Below are 20978 nucleotides of genomic sequence, written 5' to 3' on the forward strand. Positions count from 1 at the left end.
CATTGTAACAGAATTATATCCAAATATAATTTTTCTTCGATGGTGTGCATAAGTTATGGTGGCAATAATATAGTTTTTCTTTTAAAAATAACATCAAATAAAACAAGAGAAAACTACATGCAGATGAGTCAATATCGTTTTATATTTTCATTATTTTTATGACACTTATTGATCTGCTTTAATGCTACATTTCCTTAATAACAGAATGTTGTCTTTCGATAGGAAACATCAGCTGTTATTGGCCACCGGTTAAAAGAGTCGGAGGCTACAGAAGAAAAGATCAGCTTTGCTCGAGAAAAGTACAGAACAGTTGCCACTCGAGGTTCTGTCTTATTTTTTGTTGTTGCACAACTTGCAGAAATTGACCCAATGTATCAATATTCTTTAAAATATTTTACCCAGGTAAGTAAATAAAAATATTGCTTAAGCAGTTGAAGGGCCAGGGGGAAAAACGATGAATGTCGATTTTTCGCCCATTTTGAGATCGCAACGCCATCTGATAGTTCAGAAGCTGTACTATAAGAATGAGAACAGTCTTGGTTGGGAAACGATCAGAAGTGCCTGAAAAACGCATTATTATTTTGGCATATATTAACGTTCTTATGGAAAGAAATACTTTGTTTTTCATTTCCTGGCAAATTGTCTCGAATGAACATTCATCGTTTTTCCCCCTGGCCCTTCAGTTGTATTTTGAAGAGAGCAGTGAACACTCTAAGTTAAAGCAAATTTGCCACTACAAAAATTCACTCACCATACTATTGACCCCTAAGCTTTATTGTTAACATTCATATAATGAAATCAGTTCAAGACTCTAAACTACATGCTGCAACAGCCCTCAAGAGCCAGGGCCTGCTAAGCAGCTGTTTGATTGGGTGATGAATGGCCAGTGCATTGGTTCCTATCAACATTGTTTTCTGGCTTTCAGGACTTCTTCTTTTCAAGTAGCTTCCCAATTGTACTGTGAGTACTGGGTCAACACTGACATTTTGGCGTCTTCCACCAGGAATGGAACCTGGGAATGCTAACACCAAAGGCAAAGGCAAGAGCTCTAACCATTTGGATACGTAGTCCCTAAAAAAGTTCAAAGCATATGTAAGCAATGTTGGATTTTTTCAATATCCACTTCTGTCTCTGTGCATGTATAATTGCAATGTGGTGCTGATTACACCATCTCCACTATGACTAAGATGATTGACAATGTATGGAGCCTCCATGCCCATATTTGTGTACGATGATGTGTATATATATATATATATACAAATAATGAAGGAGACAGTAAACACTTACCACACGAATAGAAATAATTCAATATTTCGCGATCTGAGTCGCATTTTCAAGAAGGTAGATAAAAGATCGACGACACTTTGAGTAGAGGCACAGAATACTGACCGTAGCGTCTCTACGGTCAGTGTTGCCAGAAACAGTTGAAAGGAAACACGAAATACTTTAGCCAGTGTTTACTGTAAGGTGGGTGGGTAGTTTCGGGGAGGAGAGGAAAGAGTTACTGGTTTTTGATTGGGTGATATATATATATATCCAATATACTGATGTGACTGATGTGAATACTGACACAATGGTACAGCACTAACCATAATAGATATATTGCCATAATAATAATAATAATAATAATATCGTCTTTATTGAGAGGGTGTGTTTCGCCCTCGCGGGCCGTTTTTACAACAAACCCTTTAAAAAAACATATTACAATTGACACTTTCCACTTCTTGAAAATCTTTGTTGCAGTAGAAAGAATAAAAATACTAAAAAAAAAAGAAATTAAAAAAAACCATTCCTACTTATTATGTAAACAATTAATGTACTGAAGGTACGGAGTTAAATCTAATATACCATACATTAAAGACGAGAAGACAAAGAGAATATAGTGGATATCAGATTTTACATTTCCAGATTTGATATTTTCCTGCTTTTTACATCTTGGCTATCTGGTCCCAATACAGCAAAATATTATACATTTTCCCAAGTTCTTTAGCCACAGTTCTGTGAAGAACATAAAATCAAGATTCCACTGTATATAATTCAGATTTAAGCAAAATATGTCCCACGCTTAGTAAGTAAATCATGCTTTTTCCTTTCAAAAAAATTATCAGCTTTATTGTTAAATTTCTTTGGTATCATAGTTAACATTATAAAGGAAATTTTAAAATTCTTTTGTGCAGATATTCAACATGGTTATTGATATAAGTGAAAAATCAAAGGACTTGGATGTGCGCCTGGATACGTTGCTGCGGGAAATCACCTTGTCGATATACACCAATGTTTCTCGTGGTTTATTTGAGAGGCATAAGCTGGTTTTCAGCTTCATGCTTGGAATTGATATATTCAAGCAGAGTGGAGACATTTCTGAACCTCAGTGGAATTTCCTTCTCAGGGGTCCTACAGCTTCCAGTATACAGGTAAAGATGTTATTTCTTCTATATCATTTGGAACTTCCTTTGGATATCTATACAGTCATGTACTTCTTAAATTATGATGTGGCGAAGGAGGAAATATAGAGATCCCATTGGTATTGATCCAGTTTCAATGCTCATATTTATTTAATCAGTATTAATATTTGCTAGAAATGGAATGTTGCTTTCCACATTCAAGAAGTAAATATGTTATAAAAATGCTTGTTTGTGTCTTATAAATATCCTCCAAGATTGTCACTGCCTACAAAAGCTATGATAAGAAAATATAGAATATAGGTTTCAGAACATTACAAGAAACCACCCTTGAAACCACATTTCTAAAAGTTTTCCATGTATGAAAACACTACAACACTGTATCTAAACATATTGGTTTAGCAGGTACTACATGTCGAAGATAATCTATTCTACATATCTTACTCATTGTTTGACATGAAATTGGAAAAGTGCAATCGATTTCACCACATTTCTGACAACGTCTTCAGGCGTATCAGAAACTGTAGACTAGACCACAACGCTATACTCTTTTAAACATGGCAAAAATTACAAGTATATGTCCTGATAATGTCTTTGTAATCAAACTTTAAAAGAACAGAAATTGAATAACAGAATTCACTTAAATATTGGATTTTTATCTATTTTGGTACTGGTTCTCTTATGCCGATTTTTACCAACATTCATACATAATTGCTTCATCAGGTACCTATTGTTAACAGCAATCAAAGTTGCATGAAATATAAGAATTAAATAAAGAATGAAACTATGTATCAGGATTACAAATTAAAAGATAGTTTAAGTTTTTTAATGCTAATTGAAAATGTTTTATTGGAGTAGTTACAGAGGCTGATACGCTTCCATATAGACGAGTTTGCAAGGGCACTGTATGGAGCAGGCGCAGCACAGGCACATGAAAGTTTCACCACTGAGGCAGTAGTATGTGTTGTGTCAGCTAACAAAGTAGTCATGTTGGTCAAAGTGTAATGGTGCCGAAAGTGAATCACTTCTAGGAAAACTACATTGTAGCACTTTCCGATGCACACTTCAGTTGTTCCAGCATAGTTAAACAGTGCCACGAACATGGATTTGCTGTTGGACGCTCCACTGTGAATGCCATAATGCGACGATATGCATCGTGACCGCCCCTGGACTGTGTTTCACCAACGAAGGTGAAGCAATTTCATTTGTCAGTGTACCAAAAGTTACCCACGTGGTTTCATGGTTGTGACTGGCTTTTGTTACAAGGGAAAATTGAAGCTACATTGCATTGCCAACAATGTGAAAATCAATGCTGCATATTATCAGGAACATGTTTTGACTGTTACAACAATGAAATCCCCACAATGTATGGCACGGATACCAACCGTGTGGAGCTGCATCGGGACAAGGCGTTGAGTCACACAGCCAAATCATCACTGGCATTCTACAGATGGATGGAAGCTAGTACCGGGATTCGTACTGTTCCCTTCTCCGACATCCCTGTGAAGAGTCCTGATGCCAGCTGCATGGACTACTGTGCATTTGGGTTTCTGAAACACTGTCTTTCTTCTCATAAGGTGCGCACGATATCCTGCCTCTGGAAAGCAGCCCAATGAGAGTGGAATAATATACCCCTTGTACACCTGCAACGAGGTCTTCTCCAGTGGAAACTGCGCTGTCGGGCAATTGTCAAGAGTGCTGGTCATCACATCGAACATAACCAGTGGCGGAAAGGTCGTCTGTCATAGGTGCGTGAAACACTTCAAAGTCGTCTATATGGAAGCGTATCAGCCTCTGTATTATGAAGCAACTATTTATTGGTGTTGTAGTATAATAATGGCACATTTTTTTCAGGATGTTCCACAAAAGCCAGATATTGCTACTTTGTCCGATTCCATGTGGGCAACTCTTTACTCTCTGTCAGTGACGTTTCCAACATTCAAAATGATTCGAAGTGAAATCAAAAGCAAAATTCCCTTGAACATTGGAGACTACAAAGTGGTAACTATAAACATGCTTATATATTTTGACACAGGAAAATGTCTTATTCTTTATGCTGGAATGAGTACATTGTCTTTATTATGTATAAGAATAAACAGCAAATTCTACAGCAAATCATAATGGTAACATTATACAAATTTCTCATTCATATCTTCAGCTCCATTAGAGTTATAAAAAGCAACCTGTAAGTCAAACTACATTTTGCAGTGAATATATTAGTCAATACTCTGTTGGTACAAATATTTCTATTAATAGCCTGTAATGTAGAGTTTGCCATTTTCTTAAGTTTTTAATGGGTACATGTGTATAATTCACATAAACTGGTTCTGTAAAGTATATGCCTGAATGTGCAGTTTCTTTTTCTAAGACACAAGCAATTTCAGTCACCTGGTGCCATACACTAATTTAGGGTTGAATGATCCTTTCATGTTCTTTGTGGAACATTCAAAATTATATATTCTATCGGTAGAATATTGGGTACTTTATTGGTATCAGCAACAAATATCCCTAAATCAAGTGAAAACCAATATTAAGAAAAAAAAGATTAAAGATAGGGCTGAGCCAATACTACTTTCAACCCCTACAGAACCGGTACTTTTACCACTTCTCACCAATGCCATTGCATGAAAATTGTAATAATTGTAAGTTGTTCAAAATATAGGTTAATGTTAATATGTATGTATTCCATTCCAATTATAAGCATAATTTAACAGAGTTTGTCAGAATATTAAAATACCTCATATCAAATACACATTTTTTTTCACACAATATTGATGCAAAATATATGGAAACTTTGAATTTTGCTTAATTTCTAGGATAATTAGAGGACCTGTGAAAGACCAAGACATCAGATATGTGTGAATAAAATCCAACTGATACTTTTTGATACTGATACCACTGGTATCGGCTGATACTGATACATAGGCATCAGTATTGGCTCAGCCCTAATTAAAGATATAGTTTTGAAAATAATTTATTTTCCTTTCATTCAAAAGGAGTTTATGTGTGGGTTGCAAAAAATATTGGTTTTAGTATAGGATTAGCTGTCTATTAGAGTATGTTAACCTGAAGATGTTAAATTAACCTATTTAATTTAACCATGAACTGAGTGATATACAGTATTTGCCAATTTGTGTGATGCATGAAGTTAGTAGAGGTGGTTATTATGGTTTTGTCTGTTTCAGGTAATTGACCTCCTACTTGAAGATGATTCACCTGAAACTACAGAATGGGATGAAAATTTGACTGACTTTGAGAAAATGATGTTACTTAAAGCCTTAAAAGAAGAAAAGGTAAGACATTTTTGAAACAATAGGGAATAATGTAAATTTTTGCCTATTGTTACAAAAATGTTATTGTTATTTCCTCACTTTCCTCTTCCACCACATACTATCAGAACATTATTTCATATCGTATAGAAATGTTAATAAAATCCACATGTTGAAGATGCAACAGATTCTTATAATAAATCATTCTTAATAAATTCAAATGCGGTATGTAAAACAACACTATATTCCTTAAATTGATGTTTCAAAACTTCCATTGTGGAGGCACAAGTGGTTCGGATCCCACTTAAACTGTAGGTCCAGTCCCGATTAGCCTTACTGTGCATAAAGAGGACTTAAAACAACAAATCAACCAACCAAATCAAAACTTCCATTATATTTTTTATTAAGTCATGCAACTGACATTTTTCTTGGCACAAATACTGTGAGAGTATTGGAATGTTGCCAACTTAACACATTGGGGTCTCACGACGGGCATAGCCCGCAGTGCACTTAAAGTCAATGTGGACGAAAGATGGGCATAGCCCATCCTGCGGTATGCAATCGCTTTGCCGATTGAACTACGAGCTATGTTCGTAGTTCGTCTCATGTGCATGTTCCTTCAAGCGTCTTGGTTGAAATTCCGACCGCTAGGTGACTCATGTCCTATTTTTATCTCGCACCTGCGACTGTTTGTTGTCGGGTTGATGTAAGTTGCATTGTTTAGAATGGTGTCCTTAGGTCCAGACCGCATAGCAGAAATTCTGCATTCCATTTGTTCATTAGGTCATTGGTGAATGCGTATGTAATTTATAAGAAAGTAAACAGGGAAAATCATAATATGTCTCTGGAAGAGTTCATCATCGAACTACTCATCAAAGGGAGTGAAGATATTCAAGGTCAAACATCAATGTCAACTACAGCAGATAGGCTAACAGGCCGCCATTTTCCAAGGAAAATCCCCCCTACAGAGAAAAAGTCAAGGCCCTGTAGGTCATGTAAAGTTTGTGGAGACAGGCACAAAAAAGAAACTGGCAAGTGGGCAAGAAAAGACACAACATTTTACTGCCCCAGCATTCCTGAATATTTCGAACTTTTTCATACAAAAGCTAATTACCTGTAATTTGTAATTATTTTTTGTTATGTGCACATCAGAAGTATTCTTATGCAAGATTCAAAAGATGTATTGATAGTTTATGTAGTTTTTGCATTGTTAATTATTGAAATTTCCAGATTACGAACTTAAAATATCTCTATATTAACATTTGTTACAATGTTGTACTTTTTCTTTTTTCACAAAACATTGCTGAAAAAAATATTAAAAAATGTCTGAAAATGAAAAGAAAATTTAACAAATTTTTGTTAATTGAAAAGAGGAAGTTTTGTAGATTTGAGAAATGTGTGGTAAATAAAAACAAATTAAAAATATTTTTTTCTATGATTTTTTGAAAAACAACCAAAAACCGCAGGCCTGAGGTAAAAATGCTGTATTATGAGACCAGACCCGAATGTGTTAAGAAATATGGTATTTGTGTATGTAATATTTGTTATTTTATAGTTTGAAATTATAAGGAGGAGCAGATATCACGCCACAAAATTTTTCCTATTGTCTGGTAAGTGTTTCATATTTCCTACCTACACTTACCTTATTCATATTTGGGAAATGAGAGATTCGGCAGTAAATAAATACAGAGAACCTTAGTACTCACTTTTCCACAAAGCTGTTTTTCATTGTTGTTTTAATTTAGGTGGCTACTGTGACCATCCTTGGTGGGACTCGTTGCACTCTTATGCTGTTACACTATCTTCTCTATAAGCCATTCCACCTCTCTCTCCTTATATATAAAGTGTAATAGCAATGCAGTTTCTGAAAATTTATGTTTATAGTTGAAGTAATGTACAATGTGTACTAAATATATATCAGCTCCAAGTTAAGGCACATTGTTGCAAATATAACACAGCTACCTAATCAGGAAATAGGAAAAGTATTTTGAATTTTGTTCAAATCTTTACTTCCTAAGACTTTTATATATTTTCCTACAGCTTGTGTTTGCCACTACTGAGTATGTGAAGAAAAACCTTGGCAAAAAGTTTGTGGAGAGTCCTCCAGTTAGTTTACAGATGTTGTAAGTATTACTTTTCATATATTTTGCTGTAACATGTGTTGAAATGCATTTTGCAAAAATGGTAAATATTATTATGAAACTATTTTCAGAATATGTTCGTACGTTTTATTACGAATGCTACATATGGTATTAATAAATTACCTATTTTATTTATTTATATAGCTGGGTGGATACATATTGATTCTCTGTAATCTCTTGTTGCCATTGATACTTGACATTGCATCTAAAGATATCTGTTTGGTGGTTACGCGGAGATAGGTAATTAACTCTGATAAACTTACTTTTCATTTTTCCGTGTAAATTTCTTTCGCGATCGATTTCACCACCCGTCTGGTGGCTTCGTCAGGCATGTACTGTCTTGCTGCGGGCGATGTGGTTTCTTCTTCTTCCACTTGTGCTCGTGGCGGTGCTAGTTGACGTATTCCTTTCACTTTCTGCCGTTCCCATGCGGGCATAGTGCTTCCTTCTTTTACCGCGCAACGGGGTTTTGGCACTGTAAGTGGCAGTTCCTGCTCTAGTTGTCTGCTTTCGTGGAGCAGCACTTGTTCGCATGTGCAGGCGGCAGTGGCGTGCGGTGGTAAATCAGACAGGGGAACAGGTGACCTGCACTTGCCCCCACCTCCCATACCTGTCGTAATATAATGCAGTAGACCAAGTAAAATTCAACCCTTACTGAAATGAACCAAATAAATATACGATACATATGTTACAAATTGTCAGAAGTGACATACATGAAGCACGTTAAAATTATGACAATAACATTGTTAAAGCAAATACGATATAATGTAAAGAAAACATCAAAAACAGAATTGTTGATGCACAACAAAGAAAAAAATAATGAAAGCAATTTATGAGTGATCAGAGGAAATAAATGTTTGGTCGATTCCTGTTTCATCTCTCTATTTGTATATTACATTGACATTTTTTTTGTAGAGTTGAGTATTCTTGTAATTCAAACGTCCTCAATGAAATAATTACATTCAGATGGCCGAGTTTTTTCATGACGTCCGCTAGATTTGTAGAAATTGTGATGAAACCCGAACTGTTCCAAACTCCCTTCTCAGGAACAAACAAGGAGAACAATAATTTGCCACTGGAAGAGTATCCAGTTAATGATTTTACAGAGTTGTAGTAACTTGTTTGAAAATGCTTTGTGTATGATTTCGTTTTTTGCTGTCTTTTCTGTAAAGTTCAATGAACTAAAAGCTTTCGTCTTTGTCTTGAGCTGGTCGATCATACAACATTCGCAACCCTACGCTCGCAACATTAGCTTTCTTGTCCTGCCGCTTCGTGCATCTTGGCTTGGGGCTGGTGGAACAGGTGGATGCGAGCTGTTCCCTCGGAAGCTACTTCGCAGCATTTAACCAAGGCATTTAGCAGACGCTTAGACTGTAGAAGATTTTTCCAGTTCGTTATGAATGACAGACTCAATTTTGCAATGAAATTAGGAAAATATGGACTTACTACACTCAAAACTATCACTACGACGCAATTAAACTTTAGCACATATCAAAAATTCGAAGGAAAAGGAATTTGCTATCTCTCGCAGGGAACAGCTAGAGTGTTCAGCTTCCGTGGTGAGGATCGTTTACGTTCGCGCGTGGTCGGAAATACTCGGCATCAGGCCGTAGAGGGATGAACGACGAGGGTAGGTGAAGTAAACAAACGCCCGGTCACGGTGAATGCTTTTCTTCGGAAATGTTGATTTCGGGAGAAAGAAGTGTTCTTATGATGTCAATATAGATAATTTAAATAGCTTCAATGGGCGATAAGTAGGAGGGAACAGCCTGTTCCCTCTGTTCCATGGAAGGACCGCCACTGGCAGGCGGACTTTTTTGTGAATGCTTGAGGTCCGTGCTTGGTTTCTTGTCGTGGGGGAGGAACAGGTTGGGTGGGTGCGCATATTCCTGATAGCGGGAAGCCAGGTTTTATTGAGAGCTCCGGAGGATTAGTGTTGAGGTCGGTGGGCATGGTCACTATTGCATAAGTTTCCTTTGAAAACCTTTTCAATGTGAATTTTGCTTGCATGACTATTATGGTTTTTGTCTATGAGTGGCAGGAAAGGCCTGTTCTTCTCCTTCCATGCCAGTGGTCAGCATCATGCTCATTGAGCCTATCATCGAGCCGGCATTTTGTCATACTTACATACTTGCCTCCACATGTGCAGGTGATCATGTAGATGCCACTTCTTGCATTGGGGTCAGTGTAATATTGTTTGAAATGGGTTAGGTGGGAGGCTGTGGAAGGAGGGGGTTGGTCTGCTATCTTGAAATTGTGCCTGGTTAGAACTTTTTGAATTTCTTTGGTTAGGCCAGGATGTCGAGGGAGGCCGATCCATTATTCTTTCGTTTTTTCTTTCTGGGGGTGTGGCTGGTTTCTTTGTTTCTTTTTTGGTAGTGTCCAGGAGGTGGAGGAGTTCCTGTTAGCTGTACCCATTGCTGATGCCAAGGAAGATGATATGGTTGAATTCAGTTTGCAGGTCTTCGGGTTCTGAGGTAAGGTTGATGGCTCTCTGGAAGAAGTTGATCCAAATGTTGTTTTTCTGTCGTGCAGAGTGACCGGAAAGTTTGTGGATGTATTGCGTTCCTGAGTTGGGTTTTCTGTACACATTGGTCTTGAATTTGTCATTCTTTCTGCTTATGGCGAGATCCAGGTGGTCTTGAATTTGTCATTCTTTCTGCTTATGGCGAGATCCAGGTGGTCTTGAATTTGTCATTCTTTCTGCTTATGGCGATATCCAGGTAGTTTAGTATGCTGTCTTTTTCTTCCTCTGGTATGAAGTGGATGTTTGGGTGGGCCGAGTTAAATAATCGTACAGCTTGTTGTAATTACTAGTGGTTTTTGTAAAGAAGAATGGAGTCGTCAGCATACCGTCTGTAGCCAATTCCGGAAAGGAGGGGTGAGGACAAGACATTGATTTCTATTGCATTCATAACTATGTTGGAGAGGATAGCTTAAAGGGGGTTTCCCATGGCCAGGCCTTCCTCTTGATAGAAGTATTGGCCTTCGAACTGTAGGGCAGAGGATTTCAGGCAAACTTTCAGGAGGGATATAATTAGTTCAGTCTCATACGGGCTTTTTGTGTTAGTTAATAGCCCCTTCCTGGTCTCACTTATTGCAAGGCTTCTTGGTATGGATGGGTACATTTCCTGGATGTCTATGCTGGTCATTTTTATTTTGTCAGCCCCCACGTATCCAGCAAAATCCACATTGGAAAGGTTTTCAAAGGAAACTTATGCAAAAGTGACCATGCCCGCCGACCTCAACACTAATCCCCCGGAGCCCTTAATAAAACCTTGCTTCCTTCTATCAGGAATATGTGCACCCACCCAACCTGTTCCTCCTCCACGACAAGAAACCAAGCACGGACCTCAACCATTCAAAAAAAAGCCCGCCTGCACATGCGAACAAGCGCCGCTCCATGAAAGCAGACGACGAGAGCGGGAACCTCCACTTACAGCACCAAAACCCCATTGTGTGGTAAAAGAAGGAAGCACTACGCCCACAGGGGAACGGCAGAAAGTGAAAGGACTACATCAACTTGCGCCGCCACGAGCACAAGCGGAAGAAGAAGAAACCACGCCACCTGCAGTAAGACAGTACATGCCTGACGAAGGCCCCAGACGGGTGGCGAAATCGATCGCGAAAGAAATTTACGCGGAAAAATGAAAAGTAAAGTTATCAGAGTTAATTGATACTTGAGTTAAAATTTCTCAGTAACAGTAGTATAGGTACACTTAAGAGAGAGTCACAATATCCAAAATAGGGGCCATTTAATTAAAAGTCCATTTCTGTCACATAATTTTGGTACAGAACTAATGAACTTCTAATACAAATCAGATCTCTTTTCGCTGATCTCCATGGCGGAGTGGTTATCACAGTGTGCTATAATGCCAGGGGTCCCAGATTTGAATCCTGGCCTTTCATGGGTGTTCTTTGTGAGTGTCCATTCATCAGTTTCTTCACAATTAGCCAAAAGTGGCAGAAAAACCAAGTAAAATAAATCAAGTCAATTAATCAATCAGATCTCTGTTCCTTATGAAATATAATTTTTATACACCTATTAGTTTTGGTGACTGCATAGTATGGGACCTTTTGAGAGTGGCAGTAGTGAGTCACCTAAATCAAAGGATTTGAGTTTAATGTTTATTTATATAAAAACCAAATTTTAACCATGTTCTCAGAATTTAAAAAAATTAAGAAACGCAAGGTATTCTAACTACGGGAAAGTATCAGTACTCCTTGTAGTATCGAAATTCCAGAAAACTGTCAGCCAGTAATATTTATTAAATTCAAACTAATATTTTTTTATAAAAATGCTAATAATATCAATGAATGTATGTATGTATCAACTCAAGCATATCGATGCATTTGCTTATTTCTGTCTATGTATTATGTGTCATCATTAGGGAACGGATTTCTAGGTCAACACCTATTTTTTTTTTGCTACGTCCTAGACATATGCTATTTAGAGACCTTTGCATTTCATTACACATCACCCCTCTACTGAAATTCTATAGGACCTAAAAATGCCTAAATGAACTATAAATTCATATAAATACCTAAAATGAACTATGAATTCCTCTAAATGCCTAAAAGCCCTATTTTGACTTGAAAACTCCTTTTAAACAATTAGCTTAACTTAAAAAAATTACTTTTATTAAGAACGACCATTAATTTCTACCACAGAGGTTTGAGACCCTTGAATCTTGAGACCTTGAACAAATCCGAATGGCAAAAGATGCAATGCAACAGCAAGGAGTGTCAACGTCTGTGCAAATTTCCGCCATCTTCCAGCTTGCATCACAAAATTGGAAAAATGTGGAGTGAATTGACTGGATGAGGTGTTCTTCGTTGTTAAACTCTGTACATCCAAGGCAATTAAAGGGACCGTAAGTGTAGCAAACCAAACAAAAATGCAGTCTGTTTTGGGATGGAGTCCTAGTACAAAATCATTCAGTTGTTAAAACCGGGCTGGCATTGTTCCCGGCCTCCAACAGTGTAAGAGCGTGGGAAGCTTCCAAGAATACCTCCGTCTGATTGGCTGTTTCGAGTGCCTGCTGTGACGAGTAGGAAAGGCAACCCTGCAAGTGACCAATCACGTTACCTATTTCTCCCATTGATACAACAGTTATGTGAAAGGGGAGCCTATCTAACCTACGACCTCTTCGTTACAAGTTGACGACGTTGCACCACTACACCTCGGGGAGAACTAAACACTTCCTTGGGAATCAGCAACATTTGCATTTATGAAGTTTGCACCAATAACTTCTTGCGGCATGGAGAGAAGGTTCTCCATGACATTTCTGGGTTGTTATGATCACATTGAAAGTTAATGGGATTGTTACAATCCAGAAGTGTTCATGACTGTACAAGCACCCACTCACGGACGACTGGAAGAACTTCACCACAGAGAACATTGAAAAGCATGTGGTGGTGCAGTACTTCAAAGTATGTTGTTTTTACATTGGACAAATTGTATATTTTTTATAATCAAAGAATAGTATTCATTGCACTAAAAATAGTAACTTTTGTACACAAATTGCATCTAAAACCAGTTATTTCATAAAATTATTATTAATTAATAATGATGACTATTAACATATTATATGCACCCAAAAGTCCTAAAATGGAGTTTATAAAGTCCTAAATCCTTCTTTTTTAGCACCTAAAAATCCGTTCCCTAGTCATCATGCATAATCTAGAGGTAGAAAACCAATATAAAATAAGCAAGACAGAAATTAGATTTGTTATCTGTTGCATCTTCTGATTTTCAGTGTTACTCACTGGTGCATATATGTTTCAGGTATCAAGATACGTCCAAAATTACACCCCTTATATTTGTACTGACCACTGGTTCAGACCCCATGGGTGCTTTCCAACGTTTTGCTAGAGAAAAAGGCTTTGAAGATAATATCCGTGCCATATCCCTTGGCCAAGGACAAGGCCCAATTGCAGAAAAATTGATAAATGAGGCTGTAAAGCAGGGAGAATGGGTATTTTTACAGGTATTTATTCATATTTTATGTGCATATATTGTGTGGATATGGGCAGTTGGATTTTAGGGATGGAACAGATTGATCAATAGTCATTGACTGATAAAGGTTCATTGGATTTTCTAAATAGTCTGTAATAAAGTTCAAAGATCTATAATTTTTGCAATCATGTGCTCTGGTTTAGTGAGAGTAATTTCTAACATGCAGCTTCTCTTTTTAAGAGAGAATTTTTCAGTTTTTCATCAGATTTTGTTGTAGTCTGTTACATTCTAGAAAATGCAGGTGGCAACACTATCAATTCACCCTCAAGGACTCACATTTAAGCTGTAAAGGGAACATTTCATTTACCATTCTATGTGGTCAGGAGTGTCAGGACTGCTTTCAGTGTTTTCCCTTTCAAGTTTTCTACATTTCAGCACTTTAAATATATATACGTCCTCACATGCAGTAAGACATGTGTAGGAGGAGGATAAGTGTTAAAAACTTGTTGAATTATGATAAGTACCAGGGCAGAGCAAAAAATATTTTTAATGATCTCCTTCTCCCTATATACTGTGTCTTCTTGAATGTGAGACTCCATCCATCTAGGTAGCTGAGCACGAGTATTTTACATACAGTCTTACCATTGAAGGTTCCATGGTGAGACCCTTGTCTGGACAGGGGTGCTCACGGTGGGAGGGATAATGGCACTGACTCTCCCAACAAAATTCTTATCGATGAGATTTGTTTCCTTACAATAATATAAAATTCAACATGTATGTATTTTTCTAAAGTATATAGCAACATGCTGCAGTATGTGCAATGAGGTGGCATTTACTTTAGCTAGCTCCAAGTTACTTTTGCTACTAGGTGAACTATGTTTAATCCATTAGATAAAGAAAAGGTAAAATGTTCAGTAAAGCTAAAACAAGTGATTCTTCGGTAATAGGATAGTGATAGACACACTGTTGTAATGAAATACTTTGTGGAGATTAGATCTAGGTGTATGCACCATTGGCCTGTGTTTGGAAATAAGTGTTTCTTTGTGAATGTCCTTGATGAATTTTCTTATTGTCCCAATGAGAAGAGGCTGAAAATAAGAAAAGCACAAATATGAATGCACAATCCTGACAAAGGTACGTATTTGTAGTTCTGAAATGCAAGAGAATTCAACATGTGAGTTGGAGTTTTTGTTTCAAGTCCACTTTATACAGAGGGGCTAATCGGGACTGGACCAACAGTTTAAATGGGATCCCAATCACTTTGTGCCTCCACTGGGTATTGATTGATTACAATGCAACTACATTATCACTACCCCATCAGGGAGGCGGAACCACGGTGGGCATCTGACTGCCACATACTAGACCAAGGGTTTCCAACTGGCAGCCCGCGGGCTGCATGCGGCCAACGATGCCTTTTTTTGCGGCCCACAAAGCCAGTCTGCAAAATACATTAATTTTATGTATTTTTATTAAAATACGTTCTATTTTTACTGAAGGAACAGTTTCAGAGTATGGACTTCCTTAAACAACTGGCGTTTATAACAGATATCACAGGTCATCTGAACGAACTGAACTTGAAACTTCAGGGAAGAAACCATTTGGTGTCAGATTTAATGGGAAACATAAATGGGTTTCGTAATAAACTGAAGATTTTCAACGTTACTTTGCAGAGGAATAACCTGGTCCATTTTCCAAGCTGTCGGCGGCTAGCAGAAGATGAAGAAACACTGGACATTTTTTAATTCAGTGCAAATATTAAAGAAATAATGGATGAATTTGACTCCAGATTAAAGATTTTGAAGAACTTAGAACCAGCATCCAACTATTTAGTAATTCTCTTGGCGTTAATATCGAAGAACAAGAAGCTTCTCTCCAACTTGAATTGTGTGATTTGCAAGGCGATGTGTTCCTTCAAACTAGGCAAGAAAAGGGGCCAGAGTTTTTCAAATACCTTTCAAAGGAAAGCTTTCCAAACCTTAGTAGTTTTTGGCAAAGAATGACATCGATGTTCGGCAGTACATACATGTGTGACAATGTTTTTTCTTCAATAGAGTTCATCAAGAACCGCTACAGAAGCCGACTGGCAGATTCTTCACTGCTTCACCATCTGAGACTTTCAAATACAGAAATTGAAGTGGACATTCCAACTTTAATAAAAGAAGCAGATCGGCCTCAATTTTCACATTGAACACTTACTATGAAGGATTCTTATTTGTATGGTGTGTTTTTCATTTCTTTCAATTCATCCATAAGTATTGGGTTCTTGTGAAATATTGTGATTATACAATTTTGATATGTGATTCCATTATTTTTAATGCCTCATTTTAAAAATTTAAGGAAAGCGAAAGTACTACATTTTCAGTTCAGTACTTACAATTTTTGTAATTTTTAATTCCCCCCCCCAAAAAAAAATGCGGCCCGCCAATCAACTGCTGGATATAATTTTGTCCCTCGGACCTTTTGAAGTTGGAAACCACTGTACTAGACAATGTTTGATTGCCCGGGTGGGTGATCTAATGTCAGAATTTTTCCAGACTTGCCTTGCTTAAAGTGACTCTGGGGCTCACCCAGCCTCAGAGGATGGGTACCTGGGTGGGTGGGTGGGGGGGGTAAAGCAGACATAGCATGGTGCTGATCACATCACCTTTAAAATGGCACCACGATAGAAGAATGTGTGGGACCCTACCCTCACATGCATCATGGCATGATGCAAAGTGCACAGGGAACTTTACAATTACCATCAGGGAGGCCCGAACATACAATTTCAAGTGGCTTCACTGGGTATTGAACCTGAGACCTTTTGATTACAAGGTAATAATGTTACCATTTTTCCATCGGGAGGCCCAACTATGGCTATTGTCATAGATTACAGGAAGGAATTTTAGTTCCTGTAATATATATGTATTTTAAAGTCTTAGAATATAGTTATTTTTATTCTTGCAGAATTGTCATTTAGCAACATCCTGGATGACGGCAATGGAGCGAAAAGTAAAAGACATATCGGAGAATTCTGGAGCAGTAAATGATGCCTTCAGACTCTACTTAAGCTCTATGCCAACAAAGGCTTTCCCAGTGTCTGTTCTCCAAAACTCAGTTAAGGTAACTAATGAACCACCTAAAGGATTGAAAGCAAATGTTAAGAGAGCTTTCACAGAATTGACTGAAGAACCATTTGAAACCCATGGTAAGTAATTCATAACATATCATTTTGAATATAATATCTCCAGTTGTTCCAATATTGCATTATGTTACACCAAATTATGCTACTAACTGGAAGCTGGGGAAAAAATACCTGAAGCTCTGGTTTAATCCAGGGAAAATAGGCTTCGAGGTCAATATTTAAAATATCCTGTGGAATGTGTTGGCCAGTGCTTCCTCATTAACCGCAAGAACCAAAATGACTGTTTCCACCATTTTGAAAGTTTGTGGATTTTGTGCCTCAGTTTTGTTTTTCAGCCATATCTCTCTCAACCAATCTACATAGAGATTAGGTCTTTTTTTTAGTTTTCCTTATAATATGTTGAGTTTTAAAATGTTATTTTGACGGGAAACTATTTTCTCAGACTGAAATAAAAATAAATATTACAATGATGGTTCAGATGATCCAAAAAGTAGTCACCAGTGTTCACAGGAGGAATCTTCAACCTATGAAACGGATCTAGAGGAGATTGAGGGATTGATGTGAAGGGAGATGAGCTTCGGACATAATCAGGTACAATGCTTAAAGAAAGCTTAGAGAACGCACAAAAAATACAGGGTGATTATAAAGTCACTATACATTTCTGCATGAACAGGATTTATTGCAGAAAATATAATATGTACTGAAACATATATATCACAGTAAGACTCAAAATCAGTATAACTCAATGTGACCATTCCTCAAGTCTAGGCACAGATGCCAGGGACCCACCACAGCCTGAAACACCTTCTCCAACATAGCTGATATAATCTTTGCAACCACGACCATAATGTGCTGTTTCAACTGGGTAATGCTGTGGGTCTTCACCTTGTACAACTTAGACTTGATAAACCCCCCAGATGAAAAAGTTGTAAGGGGTCAGCTCGAAGGGGGTGGGGAGGCAACTCCCCTTTGCGAGGCATGACCAATACATTTACCAGGGAAAACTTCACTCAGGTGATCCTGAACGATGATGGCAAAATGGGGTGGTGCCTCATCCTGTTGGTATACAGTAGGGAGCTTGGTGTTCCCCAATCCACCATTATATGAGTGACAGTTGGTAGCTGATGTGATTTTGGATATTGAGTCTCCTAGTCAATGTGGTGGGGCTACGTGTGGTTGCGACCTGTTCACTTTGCACAATTTGTGATGTTATGGCAGGCCTACCAGGGCGTTCTACAATCACAACACTACCAGTTTGCTTAAATTTGTTAACCCGTTCTTGATAGCTAGCCTGGTGGAGCCTGGTTTTATGAAATTTCCAGGTGAAGTCCATCTGCACCTGTTCATGCGTCATTCCATGCAGACAAGCACAAACAATGGCTGTTCTTTCTTCTACTGTTAGCATTCTTCACACAAATTGCAAAAAAATGTATTTTGTAACGATATCACTAAAATGTATAGAGACTTTATAATCACCCTGTATTTAAGAACACTAATTTATATGTGTATAAAGGTGTTTTTTATGCTAACACCTATATTATAATTAAAGTCTTTTATGTATTAATGAACTTTAAAAACATACATATGGATCCTATGTATATCTGTTTGACAATGTCCATACCATGTAATACATGGGTTTACAGTCAAGTAAAGATTATTATTATTATTATTATTATTATTATATTATATGCCAGTTTATTCATTGTAGGAGAAGATTAGCTATTACTATTATATTTTTTTTCAAAGCTTAGGGAATTTCCAACAAGTTTTGTTTGTACATTTTTTCAGTATTTTTCTCTTCAAAATTTTATTGTCGAATGAAATTTTTTTTTACATTTCATTTGAACCAGAAATTATGAGAAAATGGCAACCTGTGGAGATAACATTTTATACTTGACATAATGTAAGCAAGACTTTTATGTTTTATTGCTTCTTTTTCTATTTTGGCATTATAAATAAGTAAAAGTTTAAATCTCCTGTGCAAGGTAGTTAAGTAACTCCAATAAAACACGAGCAGAAATAACTAAATAACTAATAATAATTTAAGGATAAAAATGACCAAATCTCTATGTTGATTGACTTTTGAGTTATGGCTGATATAAACTAAACTGATGCACAAAATAATGTGGCTGATGTTTTACTGTATTTGGGGGGGATTTTCTGGTGGTTTATGAGAAAGTATTGGCCAACACATTGCACAAGTTTTCACCTTATTGTTCAGTGTCGAGGTTTGGCCCTCTGATTATGGAATTTCATTTCCCCGACCCTGTGGCCGAGTGGTTAGCACATCGCGGTGCGATGCCAAGGGTCCAGGGTTCGAATCCCGGTCGGGCTTGGTTGTTTGTGAATGTCCATTCATCAATTTCATCATTTCATCACTCATCCCCATCTTCGCAAATTAGCCAAGAGGCACAAAACGTGAAGTAAAATAAACTAAATCAAATCAAAATTAAAAATCAAATGGAATTTCATTTGAAACTTTTTTTTTTGTCTTTTAAGGAAAGAGTTGTTCGAAGTGTTGTATTTGAATTGTATCTTATTTATACAGTATTTCTTGTATATTTAACTAGGAAACTAATATCAGGTAGTAAAATATATATGTGCTAAGTTTGTTATTTTTTTTTTTATTCTTATGATTCTGTGGCAGGTAATTACATTTTCTCTTGTAGCTTTAGAAACATCGTGGAGGAAAATTGTTTTTGGGATTTGTTTTTTCCATGCTGTTATTCAGGAAAGAAAGAAATTTGGACCTCTTGGTTGGAACATTAGTTACGAATTCAATGACAGTGATCGTGAGTGTGCATTGATGAACCTTAACATGTTTTGTGCTGAAGGTACCATTCCATGGGATGCTTTAGAATATATAACAGGTATATATATATTTTTTTTTTAATTTCTATGTGCAATGAGTGTCCCTTTCCATGCGGTCTAAGGTGTCAGGCTTTGAGCTCGGGCTACAGATTGCATGCTGGTTCAACCTTAATGGGGAATTGAGCGTAACAACTTTTCTCTGGAGATTTCGGTCAGTGTATGGGACTGATGGCCACCCTCCATCATGAGGAAACTGGGGAGCTACGAATGAGTAGCGTAACCTGATCATGGAAACCTACAACAATGACTGGGGGTTCATCGTGCTGACCTCACGCCACCCCATAACTGGTTAGATGATCGCCCACCTCTGCTGAGCATGTGGGAGTGAGGCCAGTAGTCAGTAGGTAGGCCCTGGCCTTCAAGGGCTGTTGCACCATGTGTTATTATTATATTATTTTTATATCTGCAATGATATGTACAACGTGATTCAAAACTTACTGTACTTTGTGTGAGAGGTAGAAGGTATTTACTTTTCTCTACTTTTCCTGCTGTTATATTTTAATAGGAATGTGACACAGATAACTTCAGATGTATGATATCATTTGAAATTAGTATAACAGAACTATCATCAGAATAAGTAAAAGTCTGATATTTAAACAGATTCCAGTACTAAAAATCTTATCTTTGAAAGTTTTATGAAATAATAGGGTTGATCATTTATAACTAATATGTACAGTGTTCTAGTTTTCCCCATTCCCTGTAGGAAAAACACAAACAAATAACAAATGTTATTTTAGGGCTATGTTTTCTTGTAATTCAACTTTTTATAATGGATGTTAATAATAGCATATTTTTAGTTTAAATCAATAATATGTAACATAAGAACATTATTTTTAATGAGAGTTCCAAATTTGAATAATAATATCAAGGGAAAACTTATACTAGTACTGTGCTAGGCCAAAGAAATGGGATTCATTGTTAACATAAAGCCATTGTAGTCATCATTATAGTGTTACCAGCGATTTCAGAATATTTTGCTGAATCTTGACATTTTCCTTCCTTCCTTCCTTCTGGAATGCCATGTTTGCAACAGATGATTTTTAAATATTTGTTGAAATCAGGGAAGTTCAAGCAGGCTACTTTACAATAGGAACCACAATGGTGCTTTTTTATGTGAAACCTCAACATTGCACATCACAAATTTGGAATTTTTCTCAACAACTAGAGGCAAGAAAGATTAACAGTTTAAAAATTGAAATATCTAGGTTTGGGAAC

General features: G+C 37.1%; 1 protein-coding gene across 3 annotated transcripts in view; it reads left to right on the forward strand.

Moving 5' to 3' along the window:
• The window catches only part of Dhc16F (Dynein heavy chain at 16F), a 224355-nt gene that overhangs the window by 178803 nt on the left and 24574 nt on the right, over nucleotides 1–20978 (forward strand). For all 3 annotated transcript variants that reach the window (XM_083138102.1, XM_083138119.1, XM_083138111.1), the window contains 8 exons: nucleotides 223–402; nucleotides 2178–2414; nucleotides 4257–4403; nucleotides 5588–5695; nucleotides 7712–7794; nucleotides 13601–13802; nucleotides 16715–16955; nucleotides 19562–19762. In XM_083138102.1, the coding sequence (XP_082994228.1) occupies nucleotides 223–402; nucleotides 2178–2414; nucleotides 4257–4403; nucleotides 5588–5695; nucleotides 7712–7794; nucleotides 13601–13802; nucleotides 16715–16955; nucleotides 19562–19762 (1399 nt within the window). The remainder of the gene's footprint in view (nucleotides 1–222; nucleotides 403–2177; nucleotides 2415–4256; nucleotides 4404–5587; nucleotides 5696–7711; nucleotides 7795–13600; nucleotides 13803–16714; nucleotides 16956–19561; nucleotides 19763–20978) is intronic.

Source organism: Lepisma saccharinum, chromosome 1 (genome assembly GCF_977018435.1).
Source record: "Lepisma saccharinum chromosome 1, izLepSacc3.1, whole genome shotgun sequence".
Classification (NCBI taxonomy): Eukaryota; Metazoa; Arthropoda; class Insecta; order Zygentoma; family Lepismatidae; genus Lepisma; species Lepisma saccharinum.